A 23865-nucleotide genomic window follows, 5' to 3' on the forward strand; every position below is an offset into this window, starting at 1 on the left:
TTTGCTTGAGTCCGCCAAAAATGTGGTGAACGAAGTCACTTGCCCATGGCTTGTCACCGCAGCCTCGGAGGATCCTTCGGCTGTGAGAAGTGCTTTGGTCCCGCTGGAAGAGCCTTGGCCATTACCGGGAGCTGTGCTCGAGCACCCGGTCTGCTCCACTCCCTCTGGTCCACCTCAGCAGCCATGGATTACTGTACGGAAACCAAAAAACCTTGGCAGGAAAACGCCAAGGCAAAGTGATGCCTTGGAACTGGGAAACAGATACCGGGTATTAGAAGAGTTCTGCCGCTGGCCCCAAAGGAACAAACAATTTTGCCCGGAAGCAAGTGGACCCCTGCCATCTAAACAATTTACAACGAAACAGCTCTATAACTAGCCCCAAACAACCTTCTAGGAGGAAGATAACTCAAGAGAGATGCAGCAGTCCCACTGTCCTTATTGTGTGCTCATCTATGATCCAAAATGTTTCTATTAGGATAGCAGAGACCATCTGTTACCCAGGTGCCCGGATCCAGGACATTGACTGTATGATCCCGCTGCTCATTAGTAAACACCCGACTGCTTCAGCTATCACTGTCCATGTAGGGTCAAATGATATTAAACTACAGGAATCTGAGCAACTTAAAAACGACTTTAAATCACTGATTCATACTGTACTTAAATCAGGTAAACAATGCATTATTTCAGGTCCATTCCCGTCTCCACACTCTACGGATAATAATTTCAGTCGTATACGCCAGCTACACATCTGGCTTAAAGGTTATTGTTGTTCAATAAGCATACAATATATGGACAATTTTACAGCTTTTCTACATCGACCAAATGTATTTCTCCGGGATGGATTACATCTGAATAGGTATGGTACAAGCATTCTCTCCTCAAACCTGGCTCTGACTATAGCCTCATACAGGGCATATGAGAATTGACAATATATAGCCATGGGGGTTGATACTCGGAATTGGTCGATTCTCCATCAGGCTATACTTACTGCTCCCCCCATAGCTTTAAATAGCTCTACAGGTGCTGCTAATATGGATGAAACTTTTGATGGACTTTATGTTATTGTTACACTACTGTCAAGGTACTGTGTTGCCACTTCCTTGCCCAGGCAGAGGGATATTGTTAGAAGTAATCTTATCTCCATCCAACTCAGGCCTGTCAGTAGTTACACAAGGAAGCGTCGCTCATCTAATATTACCTTGAATGCTCCATCTGATATGAGCTCTCGAAATAGTGGCCTAGGAATTATTCATTTGAATGCTAGAAGCTTGATCCAAATGCTAGATTTGATTGAAATACTGGTCGCACAATCACATGCTGACATAATGATTGTATCTGAATCCTGGCTCTGTGTCTCTGTTCCAGACTCAGATGTTCTGTTAGCTGGGTATAATGTCTACAGAGCAGACAGAGAGGGTGGAGGTGGAGGTATTGCCATATATATTAAAACCTGTTGAGGATCTTATCCCGATCTTATCCCGGTATTGGGATTCATTGTCATGTGACCATGGCGGGGAATTCAAAACTGCAAGAGTAATCATTTCAAAAAATCAAATAATCAACTATTTTCCTCCATTTGAAAGATATATCTCCTAAATCTAACCACGCTGTCCGATTTTCAGAGGCATTACGGAGAATGCATAAAGTTAGGTTATGTGAGGAGAGTACATTGACAATAGCTGCGTGTAATGTTTAGCCAATTCAAAGAAGGGCATCAACAGACAGAAAACTAGCTAGAATTATGCACTTACCTTTGACAATCTGCATCAGATGACACTCATAGGACATTATGTTATACAATACATGCATTTTTAGTTCCATCAAGTTCATATTTATATCCAAAAACAGCATTTACAGTCGCGGTGAAATTCAGAATTTTTTTCGGCTCGAATGCACCCAGTGAATCCAGCATTACAAATCACGGAATTACTATTCGAAAACATTGGTAAATTATAATATTGTCATTCAAAGAATAATATATTATCATCTCGTAATTGCTACCGAATGGCCAGATCTCAAAATAACTTTACTGGGAAATCACATTTTGCATAAACTGGGTACTATGCTAACAACAATAAGCTATATGCTAAGCTAAGCTAAGCTATACCGTTAGCATTAGCATCATCTAATATCGATAATAACATTCTAAATATCCCCTTACCTTTGATTATCTCCATCAGAAGGCGCTGCCAGAGATCCCAGGTCCAGAACAAATGTGGTTTCTTTTGACAAAGTTCATAATTTATGTCCAAATAGTTAGCGTTCAGTAGGCTCCCACAAAATGAGGTGGGCAGTGTAAAGTCACGTCGAAAAGCTAAAGAAAACCTAGTAAATAATCTATTTACGTTTGTTTAAACATGTCAAACGTTGTTTAGCACTAATCTTTTGTTCCATTTTTAACGTGAAACATCAGTAAACATCAGTAATATTTTCACACAACCTATCAAGTGTCTAGAATAAACGATAATGACAAAGGCACTCTTCTCAGATTCATGCGCAGGCGCAAAAAATGAAGTGATGACGTGTCAACTTGTAAGCTTTCTAATTCGGTCTGTATTCATGACAGATGCTTCCAACAACTTTCTAAAGATCGTTGACATCTAGTGGAAGCAGTAGGAGTTGCGAACTGAATCCTTTCTCACTGTGGTATCTTTAAAACAATGACACTAAATAGTACAGTCACAAAATTCTCATTTTTTTTAATCTATTTTTCACAGGTTTTTGCCTGCAATATGAGTTTTGTTATACTTACAGACACCATTCAAACTGTTTTAGAAAATTCAGAGTGTTTTCTATCCGAATGTGTTAATAATATGCATATCCTAGCTTCTGAGTTGGTGTAGGAGGCAGTTAAAAATGGGCACATATTTCTTTCAAAATTCTCAATACTGCCCCCGTGGCCCGTAGAGGTTAAATGCAACATAGATGTCACTGTGTCCATTTCAACTTCTGTTCCGAAACAGTATGAATGCTTAGTTCTAAATGTGGTCCTTGGTCATAATGCACTATTAACGCTAGTGGGAGTTTATTGCCCACCCTCAGCTCCGGTATCTGCTCTAAGCAAATTGTTTGAGTTAATGTCTAATTATGTAAACTCTGAATTATTGATTATCGGAGATCTCAATCTGGACTGGCTGATGCCAGCATCGTTTAAATTAAAAGATATTTGTAACGAACTAAATCTTACTCAACTAACAACTATACCTAGCCATCCTAATCCAAAAGACCCCACAAATCTATATTAATAGACATTAACTTAACAAATACACCTCACAAATATATAGCTAGTTGGTTATTTGCTAATGACATCAGTGACCACTGCCCTATTGCATGTATCAGAGATACTAGGCTAAAAAACCCGGACCCCCGTATAATTCTAAAGAGAAACTATAAACACTTCTCAGAGCAAGCATTTATCCATGACCTTTATTATTCCACACTTTTATCCGTAAACTGCAAAATGGACCCAGTGTTAGCGTTCTCTTTCTTTTCATCAATTTTTACCTTCATGGCTGATAAACACGCCCCGTTAAAGCGACTTCGAACTAATCAAATTAATCCTTGGTTCTCCTGTGATTTGAAAATCATTTTTTCTGCAAAAGAATCAAGCATGGGCCTTGGCGAGGAAACTGGTGAAACAGCTGATTGGCTGCTTTTTAGGCAATTGAGAAATAAATGGACCGGAGGAATAAAAAAGGCAAAATCTAGTTATTTTCTTGATGCTATGACAGAGTCTGCTGGTGATCCCGCTAAATTCTGGAAAACTGTCAACTCACTTAAACGAGGAAACTCCTTGACTTCCCTGCCGAAGCAAATTACGGAATCTGGGATCATCAGTGACCGAACTGAAATTTGTGATGTTTTTAATAATAAGCATTTTATTTCTGCTGGTTTTCTTTTTGAAAGAAAAATGACCAACATGATCCTGACCGGTCTATTGTTTCAGTCCCTCGGCCTTCAGCTGATGTGGAAAACAGTAAGCCGGTTTTTAATTTTCAAAAAGTCACAGAAGATGAGGTCTTATCTGCACTATCTGCTATAGATTCTAAGAAATCATTAGGCGTTGACAATCTGGATCCAAATTTACTCAAGTGTGCGGCACCTATTATTGCTGGTGTAGTGACGCATATTTTTAATCAAACATTTGTCGTAGGGAAGATCCCTAAATCTTGGAAAACAGCTTTTGTTTTACCACTCCTCAGGGGAGGTGATGGTAGTGAATTGGATAATTATCGGCCCATCTCTAAGCTCTCCTGTTTGGCTAAAATTCTAGAGTCACCGGTGAATAGGCAACTACAATCTTTATTAACTGTTAACAATATTCTTTCTAGTAATCAATCTGGCTTTAGACCTAAACACAGTACTATTACGGCCACTGTACGTGTTGTAAATGATATTACTAATGCCCTAGATAATAAAAGTAATGTGCCGCCTTGTTCATAGATTTATCTAAAGCTTTTGACACTGTAGACTTTGCAATACTTTTGGGTAAGCTGTCGTCAATAGGACTAGGACTGGATGCCTGTCATTGGTTTCATGACTATCTAAAGGATAGAAGTCAGGCTGTTAGAGTCGACGGCATCCAGTCAGAGCCATTGGAGTTGGTTAAAGGGGTCCCACAAGGTTCTATACTTGGTCCATTACTGTTCACTCTCTACATAAACAATATCGGTGATGAGATAAGAAAGTGTCAAATTAATTTATATGCTGATGACACTGTGATGTACTCTATCGCTTCAACGGCTGACCAAGCCTTATCACTATTGGAGACCGATTTTAAGATATTACAAGGGTCTTTTATACAGCTGAAACTTGTTTTAAATGCAAAGAAAACACATTTTATGATTTTTAATAGGTTCAAAAGGTTGGTTGAAAATACACTTGCACTTACGAGCTTCGATGGTTCTCGAATTAATCAGGTCTCTGCATATACATACTTAGTGATATTGTTGTATTATAAATTGTCTTTTAAAATGCATATTGACGAACTTTGTACACGGCTAAAAATCAAGCTAGGCTTCCTCTATAGAAACAGGACATGCTTGTCCTCTACAAATAGAAGACAAATTGTGCAAGCTAGCAAGTTATAGATTATGGGGATATTATTTACATGCATGCTACGGCATCAACACTTAAATTGCTGGATGCTACTTATCATTGCGCACTTAGGTTTATTACGGGTGCTAGCTACAGAAGTCACCACTGTGTTTTATATCAAAATGTGGGTTGGACTTCGCTGTCCGTGAGACGAGAACAACATGCTCTCGTATTTGTCTATGAAGCACTTCTGAATAAGCTACCTTCTTATTTATCATCACTCATCAATATTATAATTATAATTCCTAAAACCAGGTCTCAAGCATGGATTACACTTGAGGCCCATGCGATTTCCACAGAGTTGGGTATGGCTGCCTTTTCCAGTTACGCTCCTTGCCTATGGAATAGCCTGCAGACAAAACTCCCCCTTGCTCATTTTAAATATGTATCAGAGCATTTTTATTTTTGTATTGCTTGTAACTGTTTCGGGTAATGCAAGTTCTTGTGCTGTTAATAGAATAACCTGTGTGTAAATTAAATCTGTTGCTACATTTTTTTGTTGTTGTTTTGATATCTGTGGTCGTTTTGTTTGTCTTATTTAGTTTTTTAATCATTGTACCTAAACTGTATGTGTAAACATGTATACGCAGGGCCCAGCTGTAAAAGAGACCTTGGTCTCAGTCTGTGTTCCTTGTTGAAATAAAGGTATAATAATAAATAATAATTGTTCTGCGCATATCAGCCTCTGGATATACTGAGTCCTCAATAAAGAAGTGAAAATAAATTTGATGAATTCTTTCTTTAAGCAAGCCAATCTAATTTCTAGTAGTAGTACAAGTACATTTATCTCAGTCAGGATTACTTATTGTAAGCACAATATGCAATTTTTTGGTAAATTCCTGGGAATATTGCCTTATTTCAAGACGAATGCAATTGCATTGGATTCTAAATTGAAGCACATTTTCCTACATATTGAGAAAATAATTCTTAAATCTTTTCTTTGTATCCAGACAAGTGTACTTGTTTTTAGTGTAGCTGTACTGGTTTTAAGATATATTTACTAAACATATAGCCTTATTTCAAGATGATGACAATAGCATTTGCTAAATTTAAGCACATTTTCCTACAAATTGAGAAATTTATTCTTAAATCTTTTCTTTGTATCCAGACAAATTACTTGTTTTTACTCTGAACGCACTAGGTTAAAGATATCTGTGCGTTCTTTGAGACTAGATATTTTTACTTGTTTAAAAAACCTTGGCAAGTAAAATTTTCCTGTTCTGTTGGCAGATAATTTTGCTTATTTTAAGTAATATTTCCCCCATTTTGTTGCTTTTTTTCTTGTTTTTGAGAGCTGGGAGCTTTTTGCAGTGTAGAGAGTTTAACACAAAATCCGGGGAGGGGCCAGCTGGGTATAAGACTGTATCATCTGCATATAAATGGATGAGAGAGCTCCCTACTGCTTGAGCTATGTTGTTGATGTAAATTGAGAGGAGTACGGGACCTTTTGGGACCTGTTCTAATCGAGTCTTAGGGTACTCCCTTGGTGACAGGCAGTGGCTGAGACAGCAGATGTTCTGACTTCATACTAAAGGGCAGTAGAACAGACAGATTGGTGCCATTGAACTGATCCACCAGAAACCTTCTGCCTGGTCTGGACATCTCTAGATGTTCTGTTGACAACAGCCTCCATATTACATAGCCTTGGACAGGTAAGCACCAATGCTCAACACCTGGCTTGTAAATGTATTTCAAGTCAATATTTAGTCAGAAGATATAATATTCTATATCATACTGTGTACAAAACATTAAGAACAACTGCTCTTTCCATGACATAGACTGGCCAGTGAATCCAGGTGAAAGCTATGATCCCTTATTGATGTCACCTATTCAATCCACTTCAAGACATAGGAATTGTCCGGTTGGAATATTATTGAAGATTTATGATAAAAACATCCTAAAGAATGATTCTATACATCATTTGACATGTTTCTACGAACTGTAATTGAACTTTTGACTTTTCGTCTGAACTTAGTGACCGTGCATTTTGCATTTGGACTGAACGTGCGAACAAAAGGGAGGTATTTGGACATAAATATTGACTTTATTGAACAAAACGAAGATTTATTTTGGGACTGGGATTCCTGGGAGTGCATTCCGATGAAGATCATCAAAGGTAAGTGAATATTTATAAGGCTATTTCTAACTTTTGTTGACTCCACAACATGGCGGGTATCTGTATGGCTTGTTTAGGTGCCTGAGCGCTGTACTCAGATTATCGCAAGTTGTGCTTTTGCTGTAAAGCTTTTCTGAAATCTGACACAGCGGTTGCATTAAGGAGAAGTGTATCTTTAATTCTATGTCAAACACTTGTATCTTATATCAACGTTTATGATGAGTATTTCTGTAAATTGATGTGGCTCTCTGATAAATCACCGGATTTTGGAGTCAAAACATTACCTAACATAACGCGCCAATGTAAACTGAGATTTTTGGATATAAATATGAACTTTATCGAACAAAACATTCATGTATTCTGTAACATGAAGTCCTATGACTGCCTTCTGATGAAGATCATCAAAGGTTAGTGATTAATTTTATCTCTATTTCTGCTTTTTGTGACTCCTCTCTTTGGCTGGAAAATGGCTATGTTTTTTTGTGACTAGGTCGTTGACCTAACATAATCACTAGGTATGCTTTCGCCGTAAAGCCTTTTTGAAATCGGACAGTGTGGTTGGATTAACAAGAAATGTATCTTTAAAATGGTGTATAATACTTGTATGTTTGAGGAATTTTAATTATGAGATTTCTGTTGTTTGGATATGGCGCCCTGCACTTTCACTGGATGTTGTCAAATCGATCGCGCTAAAGGGATTTGATCTCTAAGAAGTTTAAAGAACGATTTTGAAGTCTTGAGACAATTGAGACATGGCTTGTGTATATGTACCATTCAGAGGATGAATGGGCAAGCCAAAATATTTAACCTCTCTAGGGTATGTTCAACAGCCAGTGGAATCCCGTGGCGCGTTATTCAAATACCTTAGAAATGCTATTACTTCAATTTCTCAAACATATGACTATTTTACACCATTTTAAAGACAAGACTCTCGTTAATCTAACCACACTGTCCGATTTCAAAAAGGCTTTACAACGAAAGCAAAACATAAGATTATGTCAGCAGAGTACACAGCCAGAAATAATCAGACACCCATTTTTCAAGCTAGCATATAATGTCATATAAACCCAAACCACAGCTAAATGCAGCACTAACCTTTGATGATCTTCATCAGATGACAATCCTAGGACATTATGTTATACAATACATGCATGTTTTGTTCAATCAAGTTCATATTTATATAAAAAAACAGCTTTTTACATTAGCATGTGACGTTCAGAACTAGCATACCCACCGCAAACTTCCGGTGAATTTACTAAATTACTCACGATAAACGTTCACAAAAAAGATAACAATTATTTTAAGAATTATAGATACAGAACTCCTTTATGCAATCGCTATGTCTGATTTTAAAATAGCTTTTCGGCAAAAGCACATTTTGCAATATTCTGAGTAGATAGCCCAGCCATCACGGCTAGCTAATTTGACACCCACCAAGTTTGGCCCTCACCAAACTCCGATTTACTATTAGAAAAATTTTATTACCTTTGCTGTTCTTCGTCAGAATGCACTCCCAGGACTTCTACTTCAATAACAAATGTTGGTTTGGTTCAAAATAATCCATAGTTATGTTCAAATATCCTCTGTTTTGTTCGTGCGTTCAAGACACTATCCGAAGGGTGACGAAGGGTGACGCGCCCGACGCGTTTCGTGACAAAAAAATTCTAAGTATTCCATTACCGTACTTCGAAGCATGTCAACCGCTGTTTAAAATCAATTTTTATGAGATTTTTCTCGTAAAAAAGCGATAATATTCCGACCGGGAAACCCTGTTTACGTTCAAAGACAGAGAAAATAAAAACATGGTGTCGCCTCGTAGACGCGCCTCAGTCTCATTGTTCTCTGATCGACCATTATCCAAATGCGCTAGTGTTTTTCAGCCAGGGCCTGCAAAGACATCATTCAGCAGTTTGCCGCCTTCTGAGAGCCTATGGGAGCCGTAGGAAGTGTCACGTTACAGCAGAGATCCTCAGTTTTCAATAAAGAGAGTGTAGAAGCCCAAGAAATGGTCAGAGAGGGCGCTTCCTGTAAGGAATCTTCTCAGGTTTTTGCCTGCCATTTGAGTTCTGTTATACTCACAGACACCATTCAAACAGTTTTAGAAACTTTAGGGTGTTTTCTATCCAAAGCCAATAATGCATATTCTAGTTTCTGGGCAGTAGTAATAACCAGATTAAATCGGGTAAGTTTTTTATCCGGATGTGAAAATACTGCCCCCTACCCTAGAGAGGTTAAGTACCCAGAAGTCAATGCACGGACGCAGGGTCTTGTCCTTCTCCACAAAGAAAAACCCTGCGCCGGCGGGAGATGCAGACGGACGGACGGACCCAGTGGCCAGAGACTCCTCTATGTACTCCTCCATAGCTTTGGTCTCTGGTCCAGACAGACAATACAAATCGACCCGGAGGTGGTGTAGTGCCTGGGAGAAGATCAATGGCACAATCATAAGGACGGTGCGGGGGAAGACAAGTAGCACATGCATTACATAACACTTCCAGGAGGTCATGGTATTCTGTGGGGTTAGCAGAGACATCCACAGTCTTGCTAACATCCTGAGGCACATGATTTGAGGAAGGCTGTGCTGCTTGAAGGCAGTGGGAATGGCAAAATGGGCTCCAACCCAGGATGGAGCTTGTGTTCCAATCAATCATCGGATAGTGCTTTTGAAGCCAGGAAAATCCCAAAACCACAGGAACATGGGGAGAGGTAATGAGGAGGAACTGTATTGTCTCACTGTGGTTACCAGAAACCCGTAATTGAACAGGCACAGTACTACGGGTGACTTCCCCTATAGAGCAGCCGTCCAGTGCCCTAGCATCCATGGGCACAGAGAGAGGCTGAGTGGAAATACCAAGCTCCGAAGCTATCGTGGCATCCATAAGATTTTCATCAGCCCCTGTCAATGAGCACTTGGAGAGACTGAGATTGGTCTCCCCAAAGCACAAGAGCAAAAAGGGGTGTGCGGGTGATGGGAATTAGGGAACTCCCAGTCTGACTCACCATAGTACTGGTACCCACTAGAGACAACGGTTTCCTAATAGGGCTGGTAGCTATAAAAATGTCCTGCCCCTCCACAGTACAGACAACAGTTATTATTCATCCTCCATGAGCACTCCCAAACTGATAGCTTAGTTCTTCCCAACTGCATAGGCTCAGGAGTATTCAACTCACCCGTTGTAGATTCACGAGAGAGCTCGGGTGGCTTCGACTCCTTTCGGAAGAGCTGCCTTTGTAAACTTCCGGATTCCATATGAAGTAATCGCGCCATAAATCGGGTGCACGAGTGTGCCTGAGACCAGACCTCCTCTCACTCTTGCGGTCCCTTAGGCGTCCATCAATTTGAATGGTTAAGGTGATAAGGGAGTCGAGGCCCACCAGCAGATCCCGAGCAGCTAGCTCATCCTTAACCTCCTCAGATAATCCGTGCAGAAAAGTATCAAAAAGAGACTCCTGATTCCAGGCACTCTCGGCAGCCAACGTGCGAAAGTCCACCTCGTAGTCTGCCATACTACGGGAGTTTTGACGTAAGTCAAGCAGTTTGCTGGCCGCCTTTCTCCAGGATACCGGAGACTCAAACTTCTCACCTCTGCCATGAATTCCTCCAAATGCACGCAAATGGCAGATTGTTGTTCCCAAACTGCCGTAGCCCAGTAGAGCACCCTTCCCAACATTAGCGTAATTATATACGCTATCTTCGATCGGTCTGAAGAAAACAAAGATGGATGTAGCTCAAAAATAAGCGAGCACTGATGAAGAAAACCCCGGCAGGCACCAGGATTCTCTGAATATAGCAATGGAGGAGGTAAGTGGGGTTCACTGGGAGTCGGGATAGGCTGTACCAACTCACCACAGATACGGGAAAGAATTACTGGGGGATTGGGGTTTTTCAGAGGTGGCAGACAGTCTGAACCAACTCCCTGATTTTCTCCATAATAGCCTTTAACCCATGGTTGTGGCGTTCCGTCAAAGGAACTGCGCCCTTCCAAAAGGCCCTGTAGAAACTCCTGATGTCTCCCAATGGTGGCTCCCTGCAGGGAGACAGCGTGGCAGAGCTGGACCAAGTCTGCTGGGTCTGTCATGGCCAGTTCGTACTATCAAGGCACAAGGCGAGACCCAAATGCAGACACAGCAGGCAGATGGTTGGAGTCTTACAATGTTTATTAATCCAAAGGGGTAGGCAAGAGAATGGTCATGGATGGGCAAAAAGGCCAAAACCAGATCAGAGTCCAGCAGGTACAGAGTGGCAGACAGGTTCGTGGTCAAGGCAGGCAGAATGGTCAGGCAGGCGGGTACAAAGTCCAGAAACAGGCAAAGGTCAAAATCTGGAGGACTAGAAAAAGGAGACTGCAAAAAAGCAGGAGAACGGGAAACCCGCTGGTTGACTTGAAAACATACAGGACAAACTGGCACAGAGAGACAGGACACACAGGGATAAATACGCTGGGGAAAACAAGCAGGGTGGAGAGGGTGGAGACAATAATGAGGACAGGTGAAACTGATCAGGGTGTGACAAACATATGTTTATGTTTTTCCATGGCAATAAAACCCTTTGAATTGAATTGAGAAAGAGACAAAGACAGAGACATAGACAGACAGAACATTCTACCACAAACCAGAGAAGTGAGATGAGTAGGGGTTCTGCATGTATGACAGGGGAGCTGTTGGCTCCCATCCTACAGTATCAGCCCCCAGGCTTCTAAAAACAATCCCCCCTCTGTGAGTGTGGGTGTGTTTCACAAGCTTTGAAAAGGGACTACGGGTCCCTTTAAATGCACACCACGGAGCGCAGACAAGACAAAATAATCCCTGGTCATTCAACAGAATAAAAGCTTTGTGCGTATGAAAGAGAGTTAGTGAGAGAGAGAGAGAGAAAGAGATTGTGCACATTGACTTTGTGCATCCAAATCTCTCCCACTTTTTTTCTGTCATTCTCTCTTGTTTCATCTCTCCGTCTTTTTTTTACCATTCTCTCTTGAATTTGATCTCTCTTTTCCCCTCTCAGGATACATTAAACAACAACTCATTTGGTAAGAAGTACAGCTGGCAGGAGAAGGTCTCGCGCTCATCCTCCCCCCTCAAAACAGGTGAGCTGCTTTACAGGAGACTGCTGGCACATACCACCAGTTTAATCTTTTAGGGGGTTGATGATTTAGTAGATATAATTAGGCAACACAGCAGTGACTGCAGAATCAACTACTGCCACTAAAACTATATACATATTTCTATTATCCATTGTAACGTTGTCCAAAATCTTTTTGGATGAATTTCAGTGGCTCATTAGCGTCAGTGACAATGACAATGCCAGTGTAGTCTAGGCTAGCCATGTTGAACAGTCTGCTGTGGCTAGCAGCCCAGGGCTACTACAGGTCATAGAATGGCCTCTCTGGACTATATGTAAAACTAGCAGAGAGTGTGTTGAGTTACAGACTAGCACCGCCGATTCAGATGTTAAAAATATGACCGATGCTGCACAACCTTTAAGCTTCTATTAGCCTAGCTGTCACTAAATGTGTATGGAAAGAAAGGATAACAGAATGAAATAGAAAATTGTTAACTTTTTATTCTTGAAACACATAGGGCTAGTACACATAAACCATTATTTTGAAGTTACATCTGTCTCTCTAATATATAACCGTATCTGCTTTAGGCCCACTAGTCCCAATTTGTTTTAGTGCTTTATATTGCAGTTTTCTTGATCAGATATCTCTTGAAAATATATTTCTCCATTCCAATGGCACTTCCTGGTAAAATAATCTATATTGGCCAACTACATACACTCTGGGATGCATTTGTCTCCTTATAATGACAATATCTGTCTCTGTCCATTGCTTCCCACCCCCAATCATTAGTAATGGTTGTAATTATAAATTAATTTATGAAAAGCTTTTTATACATTGCTCTCAAAGTGTGTATTAGTGTCCTCTGATAGCAGTGACAGCATGGTGAATAGCTAGTATCCCTGCAAGGCTCTAATGGTTTTTGACAGTGGATTATGACATACTAGGTCAATCACATTATATTTGTTGCCCACTGAATATGATGAGTAATGGGGAATTAGCATGGATCCCAGTGTTACCTAACCAACTAGACATTTCAGATATTGTGTGTGTTTGTCTGTGCATGTTGCTGTTGATCTGTATGTTGTTGTTGTGTGTGTGTTGTCTATGTGTACTGTATGTGAACTGCTGCATATGTTTCCATCTGGGTTTTTATCTATGTGCTATGTGCCCTTGTGTGTGTTTGTGTATTTTCTATGTTAATGTGTACATGTGTGTCTGTGTATGTATGTCTGCATGTTTGCTTGTGTCTGTCTGTGCACCTGCATGTCTGTATGCCTGTGTCTTGTATGAATGTCTGTGTGTCTGCGTATGTTTGGTTCTGTGTCTCTCCCCCAGGTGGGCTGACCTCTCCCCATGAGCACAGCTGTCTGAGCGACGAGGACAAGCTGCAGCAGGGAGGTGGGACGCAGACCAAGGACCGGGGCACATCCACTGACGTTCCCTGCAGACACAAACACACCTCTGGACACACCCACAGTTCCACAGCGGGGACACGCTCCAAACTGCAGGAGAAGCCCCCAGCACCCCCGCCTCCCCAAAACTACACACCCGCACCTCTGGGCCCCCCAGGGAAGGGCGAGGGGGGGACACACAGAGAGAAGATTTGCTATCACACAGACGTATGCTTAGAACCCACCGAGGAGATCTATCTGACTCCCGTGCACCGTTCCGAGCAGGACCGGCCATTCCTGTCCCAGCAGCCAGAGCACGGACGCATGTCAATCAGCTCTGACACCGAGGGCCCGCCCCCTTACCAGCCTCTGCCCGACCGGACCAACCCCTCCATTTGTGAGGAGGTCGAGGTGCATGTGCCCCCTCCCTCCTACGCCTCCTGTGTGGAGGCTCTCTTCACCCCTTCCTCTACCGCCTCCCCCAAGGAACCCCCAGCCTTAGCCCTGAACCTCAGCCTGAGGGAAGGAGGAGCAGGGGCGGTGGTGAGGGCAGGGGCAGGGGTGGAGTATGTAGATGCCGAGGATGAGACATTTGGGAGAGAGGGTGAGGCTGAGGATAAGAGGGTAAGGGATGTGGGAGGCAGGTGGTATTTGGGACGTGGCGGCTGTGGTGCCCCCCCGAGGACTTTGATGAGCTCGGATGCAAGTGGTCTGTCTTACGACTCTGTGAAGTACACACTCGTTGTGGACGAGCACGCGCAGCTCGAACTGGTGAGTCTGCAGCAGTGTTACCAATGTTACAGTGACGACAGCGACTCTGTGACCGTCTACGACAACTGCGTCTCGTCTCCGTATGAGTCGGCCATAGGGGAGGAGTATGAGGAGGAAGAAGAGAAAGAGGACGAGGAGGAGGAGGAGAGAGCGAGAGTGGGAACGGTGAGGAGAGAAGCCACTGCCTGTCTGTCAGAGGACTCCACCCCAGAGGCAAACCTGCACTTCTCTAAGAGGTTCCTCAACATCTTCATGAATGGACAGTCACAATCCTCCAGTAGGTACCACCACTGAACCACTAGGACACCGTCTTGTGTTCAGACACTGCAGTTTCTTACGTTAGGCTTAAAGCACAACTCCATCATTTTTCAACCTCATTTTCATTATCTCCAGCACAATACCAGTGTCAACATTCGTGAAAACGGCACATTTCTACGTTTTGTAGAAACAAATATAAAGTTCAAAAGTTCTACCCGATGACGCCATCAAAGTTACAACATTTTAATCCTTAAGAGTTTATTGACTCACTCGTGTGTCAATCTAAGTAACATAATAAAACAAATCTCCATTAAAATCCTTCAGTTTAAGCTAGAGATATCTTTTTTCACAGCCTATAAAGTTGTCACATCATAGTCAACATAGCTACTAGACCTAACATGTTAGTAAACCCGCTACAATCATACAGTACAGTGTACAATCAGCAGCAAGCAGTTTAGCAGTTACACCAGCGGGCCCCGGTGGCAAAAAAATGTATAAAACCAAAAGCTTACCTTGACTTGTAAGCGTTCCAGTGTTGGATAGCCATAGCCAGCTAACTAATATAGCATCCTTATCTGTTTGACCCGGGTGTTTGAGTAGGCTTGACTAGCTAGCTGCGTTTAGACTCTAGCTAAGTAAGTGAAAGTGAAAAAAGTTATATTATGAAATATAGCTAGCTCTCTCTCTCTACTCCCTTCATTCTGGAATACATGAATTTGTTCAAAACTGTTCAACTATTGTCTTTCTCTCTCTTTGAGTCAACTACTCACCACATGTTATGCACTGCAGTGCTAGCTAGCTGTAGCTTATGCTTTCAGTACTAGATTCATTCTCTGATTCTTCGATTGGGTGAACAACATGTCAGTGCATGCTGCAAGAGCTCTGATAGGTTGGAGGATGTCCTCCGGAAGTTGTCATAATTACGGTGTAAATCTATGGAAGGGGGTGAGAACCATGAGCCTCCTAGGCTATGTATTGAAGTCAATGTATCCAGAGGAGGACAGAAGCTAGCTGTCCTCCAGCTACACCTGTGGTGCTACCCTACAGAGTGCTACTGTAGACCTTCATTGCTAAACAGTGTCTATTAATAAACTATTTGGTGATGTGAATATATTTAGTAAAGTTTTATCTGAAAATGATAACTTTTTTCATGTATAAAATTTTTTCTGAAATTCACTTATGAGGATGGTCCTCCACTTCCTCCTCAGAGGAGCCTCCACTGGTCTCAATCCACCGTATCTGCCTACGTCGGCCTTTTGCATCTGCGGTGGAAGGTGGCCGAACTTCTCAAGAAATCTTTTGTAGCGTCCGAACGGTCTGTAGTGTCCGTTTTGCTCTACGACATCCACAAGTGTCACGGAACTCGTCTGAATGTAACCCATATAAATGAATGGAAGTATGGTGGTAGTTTTGTGCCAACAAAAATAAGGGGTTAAATTTGTGTCCAAAAAACACAAATATTTCCTGAGCTTTCTTATATCTCCTAGATATAGGACAGACACTTCAAATCCTTATTCCTTATGATACATTTTTTTGATTGTCTATTTTTCCATTTATGAATGTGTTATTCAAGGTTTTTTCTATGGGCTATAGTAGTAAATGCCAAATTCAATATTTTATTAAATAATTTTGTACATATTTTTATACCTAAAGGGAGCCTAAAATTCAAAAGCTAAATGATTCATTGTATGACCACCTTAAAACAATTCCATGTTAGATCAGTAGACCCCTGGTGCTGGAGATGATTTTGACTCAGGAGACTGTCATTCCTTATCATATAATATGAATGTATTCAATGAAACTGCTCTCTTGAACGTGGATAAATATTTTAGCTTCTGCTCAAAAGATGCAGAGTATATCTTATTTGCTTGGTTGCCTCAATAATCACATTTGCATCCACTATTTCTACACGAGTAAATCCCCCCCCGCCCCGCCCCCAAAAAAGTGGCACAATTTCATAATGGTGGTATCTTTAAGTGTCTGTAAAATGTATTTCAACCTTTATTTAACTAGGCAAGTCTTATAAGAACAAATTCATATTTACAATGACAGCCTACCACTCTGGCAGGTAGCCTATTATGCGACAATAGCGGTGGAAACTCCTTGATGCACAAATATTGACATAATAAACCATCATATTGAAGTAAACTTGTAGTCACGCAATGATAGACTATGCTACGTACTACCACTACAACGTGGAAAAGCATTAAAAGGCAGATAAAATAAGATGATTAATATCATGATGGTTAAGTGATGACCTTCATGCACAATGCTGGTGACATGATGATCAATGCTTGGCTGCCAATTATCAACTACAAATTATATTGCTCTCATCATATAACCCACCCTGTCCACTTTATCAGTAAACTGTTATTTAGACCAAGCGCCAAGACCAGATTGGGCAAGTGAACTATTTATCGCAACAGTTTTTGTGACAAATCTACCAATGGCTTTGTGACAAAGCCATTGGTAGAGTTGAAAAATGCCATGTAAACACATAAAACTTCTGGCCAACCTGGCCAACATCCGGTGAAATTGCAGAGCGCGAAATTCAAACTACAGTATTATAAATATTTAACTTTCATAAAATCACAAGTGTAATACATCAAAATAAAGCTTAACTTCTTGCTAATTCAGCCGCTGTGTCAGATTTCAAAAAGGCTTTACGGCGAAAGCAAACAATGCGATTAACTGACAGTGCCCCGCATACAAACACATGAAAAACATATTTCAACCCGGCAGGTGCGACACGAAAGTCAGAAATAGTGATATAAAAATGCCTTAACTTTGATGATCTTCTTCTGTTGGCACTCCAAAAGGTCCCAGTTACATCACAAATGGTCCTTTTGTTCGATAATGTCCTTTTTTATATCCAAAAACTCAGTTTAGCTGGCACGCTTCAGTCAATAATCCATCCAGTTTCCATCCATCAAAATGCATACAAAATGAATCCCAAACTTACTAATAAACTTTTCCAAACAAGTCAAACAATGTTCCTAATCAAACCTTAGGAACCCTAATACATAAATAAACGAAACAATTTAAGACGAGAATCATTATTGTCTTTACCGGAGAAAAATACCAAAGAACGCGCTCTCTTCCACACGCTTGGAAACACTACAGCCAAAATGGGAGCCACCTAGAAAAACTACAATTTCTGGCATATTTTTCCAAAAACCAGCCTCAAACTCTTTCTAAAGACTGTTGACATCTAGTGGAAGCCCTAGGAACTGCAAACTGGGAGGACTTAGCCTTATAATAAAAGTGACAGCCATTGAAAATAGTGGTAGGCTGAAATTTTTTTTTTTGGGATGGTTTGTCCTCGGGGTTTTGCCTGCCATATCAGTTCTGTTATACTCACAGACATAATTCTAACAGGTTTAGAAACTTTAGAGTATTTTCTATCGAAATCTACCAATTACATGCATATCCTAGCTTCTGGGCCTGAGTAACAGGAAGTTTACTTTGGGCAAACTTTTCATCCGGACGTCAAAATACTGCCCCCTACCCAAGAGAGGATAAAGCCCCAAAACACTTTTTATGTGCGCTACGTCATCACACACATAATTTTATCCGCAACAATTCAGTCTGATAGAGATACACCTCAGGTGGGAAATCTGTCGCCAATTAGATGGAAGCTTAGCTCATGTCATATATTCAGGGAAGCATTACATTTCAAATAACAGCTGCATTCTGTGCATAAATTAGCCTGAAAATCAGGTATGAATGACAACAGTATTGCAAGTCACACCAATTTCCCCTTAAAGTCAGCTGACCTGCAGCCCTGGTTCTGCTAAATTAGTGAAATTGTGGACAATTATATGTTTTCTGGATCAGAACCACCTTGAGATCACCATGAATTGAATTTCAGTATATTCGAAAATAAGATGCACCCAAATCCTATTTACAGTATTTAAAAAAAAAAAATTTTTAGGCAGGGTGGAGTCCCATTGAGACCAAGGTCTCTTTTAGAAGGGAACGCTGAATGACAAACACATAGGCAATCTAGGCAGCATAGGAAATATACAAAGAAAATGCTGAATAAAATCATAAGAATCAACCACATTCCTCAGTGAAGAGGTCCTCAAACCAACAATCTGAATTGCCCGAAAGGCACCAATGCATCCAATTGCGGAGTATTCTGAAGATTGTTCCATAAATGAGGTGAAAGAAACTAAAAGCTGTTTTACTTAAATCTGGTTTTACAAGGAATTTCAGAAGGAATTTCAAGACTTGGCCACAGCTGTGACCAGGTATCGTATCTCACATTTCTATAGGTTAGTAATGAGTAAGGTAATGCTGGAGTTTTTGCAAAACAGAATGCAATGTTTCAACCTATGCGTCGTCAGAGGCCCAGCCTACTTTTTGATAGAGAAAACCTGTCACCCCTGATAAAAAGAAGTGTGCTCTGGTAAACCGCATCTAACAGCATAAATAAAGTGCCAACTGCATTCATGTAGATGATGTCACCATAGTATAGGACAGCTTCTCAGCTTCTTTGTTAACAAATGTATATGTTTTTAAAAGACAACTTATTGTCTTATCCAAATGCCCAAGCAGGGACACAATCAATGTGGGCACAATCCATGGTACAGATGTTTAAATATTAAGAATCATTGTTGTGCGCTCTAGAAAGCAACATGTACTTTGTTTTTCCCGCATTCAATAATTATTTAAGGTCAATAAGTGTTTTTTGTAAGACAATGAAAGCAGTCTGTAGGTCAGAGTGCCTGGTCCACAGTGGGGGCAAAAGAATACATAACAGTATCATCCGCATACAGGAGCAGATTACAATTTTTTCCACAGACAACCCTATATTGCTAATGTTTTCACACCCCTTGACCTTTACACATTTTGTTGTGTTACAGCCTGAATTTAAAATGGATTAAATTAAGATGTTGTGACACTGATCTACAGAGAATACCTCAAAATGTCAGTGTGGAATTTTTTTGTAGAATTTTCTTTTAAATTAAAACATTTTTTAAAGCTGACATGTCTTAAGTTAATAAGTATTCAACCCCTTTGTTATGGCAAGCCTAAATAAGTTCAGGAGTAAAAATGTGGCCCGATTCAGGAAACTAGGGGTATGTTGCAAGTCAGGACTTCGCAGGAGAGCCGTTTGAAAGTAAAAAATATGTTTTTATCTAATTGCGTTTTTTGGCAGAAATACCTTCTCGAACATGTGAACTTTCATGTGCCTTAACCTCTGGACGGGCTCCGTCCCGTATGCGAAAAATCCTATCGCCATTTGCATAACAAAATGTAATATATTTTTTTTTCAAATACAGGACTATTTTATATCGTTTTATAGATACACCTCTCCTGAATCGAACCACGTCGTCCGATTTCAAAAAGGCTTTACAGCAAAAGCAAAACATTAGATTATGTTAGAGGAGTATATCGTAAAAGTAGCCACATAGCCATTTTCCGACCAACCACATGCATCACAAATAACCAAAAAACAGCTAAATGCAGCACTAACCTTTGACAATCTTCATCAGATGACACTCCTAGGACATCATGTTACACAATACATGCATTCTTTTGTTCGATAAAGTTCATATTTATATATAAAAACAGCATTTTACATCGGCGCGTGACGTTGACTAACTATTTTCCCTCAAATGCGTCCGGTGAAACAGCGCTACAATTTACGTAATTACTATTCGAAAACATTTTTAAAATGTAATATTGTCATTCTAAGATTTATAGATTAGCATCTCTTGAAAGCACCTGCAATGCCAGATTTAAAAATAACTTTACTGGGTAATCACACTTTGCGATAAAAGGGGATGCGATACTCAGAAAAATAGGCTACCGTTACAGGTCAGCGCCATCTTGGAACAATCGCATATCAAATCTAGTCTTGTATACTATTGTCAATAATCCCTTAACTTTGATTATCTTCATCAGAAGGCACTTCCAGGAATCCCAGGTCCACAACAAATGTATTTTCGTTCAAAAAAGTTAATCCTTTATGTCCCAATAGCTTGTTGTTGTTAGTGCGTTCTGAAGGCTGCTCCAAAAGTACCTCAACAAAACGCATTTTTTTAAATTTAGGTTCGTTCAAACATGTCAAACGCTAACATAAATCTTTAGGGCCTTTTTTAACCAGAGCTCCAATAAGATTCAAGGGGGACGGTTGCATTGTCTTTCTAAACGTTTCGAAAGGGGAGGGTAGGCAGGGGCGCCGGCGTCATAATGGTGATGGCCCTCTCCATGTGACCACTTTCCACAGACTCTCATTCTGTCAGTTTTCACAGTAGAAGGCTCAAACCACTTTGTAAAGACTGGGGACATCTAGTGGAAGCAATAGGAAGTGCTCAATGAACCATAGCTCACGGTGTGATTTATAGGCAAAGTGATGAAGTTGAGTCCACAATTCAGAATTCCACATCCTGTTACGATCTGTCTCGGGGTTTAGACTGCCATATGAGTTCTGTTATACTCACAGACACCGTTCAAACAGTTTTAGAAACTTTAGGGTGTTTTCTATCCACAAGTATTAATTATATGCATATCCTAGCTTCTGAGTTTTAGTAGGAGGCCGTTTAAAATGGGCACGAATTATTTTCAAAAATCGCTGTAGCGCCCCCTATCCTAGGCGACCGTCAAGAGGTTTTAATAACAAACTGTTATGCCATCTGCAAATACGAATAAAGTTGTTAAATTACAAGCCTAGTTGGTTTAGCCAAAGAAAAAGTCAGGAACCTTCCCGATAGCCATGATTGGTGGGCTGTGGGCTGGACATGCTGAGAGATACGTTTCAGATTGGTCTGCGGTGTAGCATCTTGTGTCTATAAAATGAGCTGCTCGTTATACGTAGAAAGTCCTTTCTACTGCAGTTTTTCAAAAGATATAACGTTAAGCATGGAGAATTGCAAATATGTTGCTACTGCTCTCAATAACATTGCTGCCCTGAATTTATCAGGCGCTATCAACAAAGGTCAGTGGGAAAAAGTTGTGATGGACTACTTTCTGGAGGACGATCGTGCCATGTTGACTCTCTCTGACTCCGAAAATGAATCAGACGATGAGGAAATCCCTGATTTAGGTAAAAACATTTTCATTGAAGAAGACATTGTAGAGTCTTCCGATGACAGTGATGTGGAAGAAATGGCAGTCAACAGTGTTGTCACGGAAGAAGTTGACCGAGTTTTGAAATCATTGGAACACAATGGGCCAAACAAGCTGTGCAAACTAAATGGAAACGACACAGGTCGTTTTATTTAATAAAAGGGGTTATAGTCTGCCGTGAAGCTTTCATCCATGTATACGGGTAAGAATCTAGCTACAGTTTCAGATATTATAGGTTTCTAATTTTGTCAGAAAGTTGTTTTCATTGCAAGTTAAAGCTTGCTGTTAGCTAGCCAGCTGGAGTTTGATGGCTGGCTTGCTAGCTAACATTGAACCTATTTGGTTAACTTTAGCTAGCTAATGACAATCGGTTTGTATTGCTAGTAATGTTACTCTATGGATCGGGATTATAGTTAATTTTTTAGCTAGCTAACGTTAACGTGACATGTCTAAACAAAAGACCCCAAATTAAAGCTCGCTGTTAGCTGAGGTTAGATGGCTGGCTTGCTAGCTAACATGAAGTTACATGTATGAAGTGTGTGTAATGTTAGTGATATTTTCTCAGAATGCCATTTCGCATTGCTAGTTATAGCTTAATGTTAGCTAGCTAACATTGAATCTATTTGGTTAACTTTAGCTAGCTTTGACAATCGGTTTGTACGGCTAGTTAAAGCTTGCTGTTAGCTAACGTTAGCCAGCTGAAGTACGATGGTTGGCTTGCTAGCTAACATTGAACCTATTTGGTTAACTTTAGCTAGCTATGACAATCGGTTTGTATTGCTAGTAATGTTACTTTATGGGTTGGGGTTATAGTTAATTTTTTAGCTAGCTAGCTAACGTTAATGTGACATGTCTAAACAAAAGACCCCAAATTAAAGCTTGCTGTTAGCTAGGTAACGCTAGATGACTGGCTTGCTAGCTAACATTAACTTACGTGTATGAAGTGTGTGTAATTTAGTGATGTTTTCTCAGAATGCCTTTTCACATTGCTAGTTATAACGTAATGTTAGCTAACACTGAACCTATTTGGTTAACTTTAGCTAGCTATGATAATCGGTTTGTATTGCTAGTTAAAGCTTGCTGTTTGCTAGCCAGCTGACGTAAGATGGCTGGCTAGCTAGCTAACATTACGTGTATGAACTGTGTGTAGTGATGTTATTTCAGAATGCCATTTCGCATCAATTGTATAATAATATTAAATATTTTTATCTGGAATTTGTCTTTCAGCATCAGGAGAAAACGCCTGACTCTTCTCCACCAGTCATACAAGGAGAATGGCAGTACACAGATCAAGCAGTACCAGCACTTCATGTGGTTTACAGCTTTGATGCCTTGGAGCCTGATGATGTCGCCAAGGAGAGTGCAGACTGTCGGGACCAGGTTTCAGCTGCTGCGCAACGCTGACATCCTTCCTCCCATAGATGGTCTGCATGTACAAGCACCACCTGGACTGGACACAGCTGGGCAAACTTGTCTTTTTGAGAAGATCAGGGAGTTTTGCAACAAAGAGACTATGGACATCACATGCCCTACACCAAAGTCAAGGTCAGGATAGAAACAGGCTCTCTCCTTACACAAACGCAATACGTTGCTGCTACTATATTTTTCTATCCTGCTACTCAGCCACTTTACCCCTGATTGTATGCATATACAGTTGAAGTCAGAAGTTTACATATACCTTAGCCAAAAACATCTAAATTGAAGCACATTTTCCTACATATTGAGAAAATAATTCTTAAATCTTTTCTTTGTATCCAGACAAGTGTACTTGTTTTTAGTGTAGCTGTACTGGTTTTAAGATATATTTACTAAACATATAGCCTTATTTCAAGATGATGACAATAGCATTTGCTAAATTTAAGCACATTTTCCTACAAATTGAGAAATTTATTCTTAAATCTTTTCTTTGTATCCAGACAAATTACTTGTTTTTACTCTGAACGCACTAGGTTAAAGATATCTGTGCGTTCTTTGAGACTAGATATTTTTACTTGTTTAAAAAACCTTGGCAAGTAAAATTTTCCTGTTCTGTTGGCAGATAATTTTGCTTATTTTAAGTAATATTTCCCCCATTTTGTTGCTTTTTTTCTTGTTT

At 40.4% G+C, this 23865-nt stretch overlaps 1 protein-coding gene across 1 annotated transcript in view; it reads left to right on the forward strand.

Moving 5' to 3' along the window:
• The window catches only part of LOC115203864 (C-Jun-amino-terminal kinase-interacting protein 1-like), a 91982-nt gene that overhangs the window by 14004 nt on the left and 54113 nt on the right, over nucleotides 1-23865 (forward strand). Inside the window, exons 2-3 of the mRNA XM_029768921.1 lie at nucleotides 12216-12297; nucleotides 13609-14716. Coding sequence (XP_029624781.1) covers nucleotides 12216-12297; nucleotides 13609-14716 — 1190 coding nt within the window. The remainder of the gene's footprint in view (nucleotides 1-12215; nucleotides 12298-13608; nucleotides 14717-23865) is intronic.

Source organism: Salmo trutta, chromosome 12 (assembly GCF_901001165.1).
Source record: "Salmo trutta chromosome 12, fSalTru1.1, whole genome shotgun sequence".
NCBI lineage: Eukaryota > Metazoa > Chordata > Actinopteri > Salmoniformes > Salmonidae > Salmo > Salmo trutta.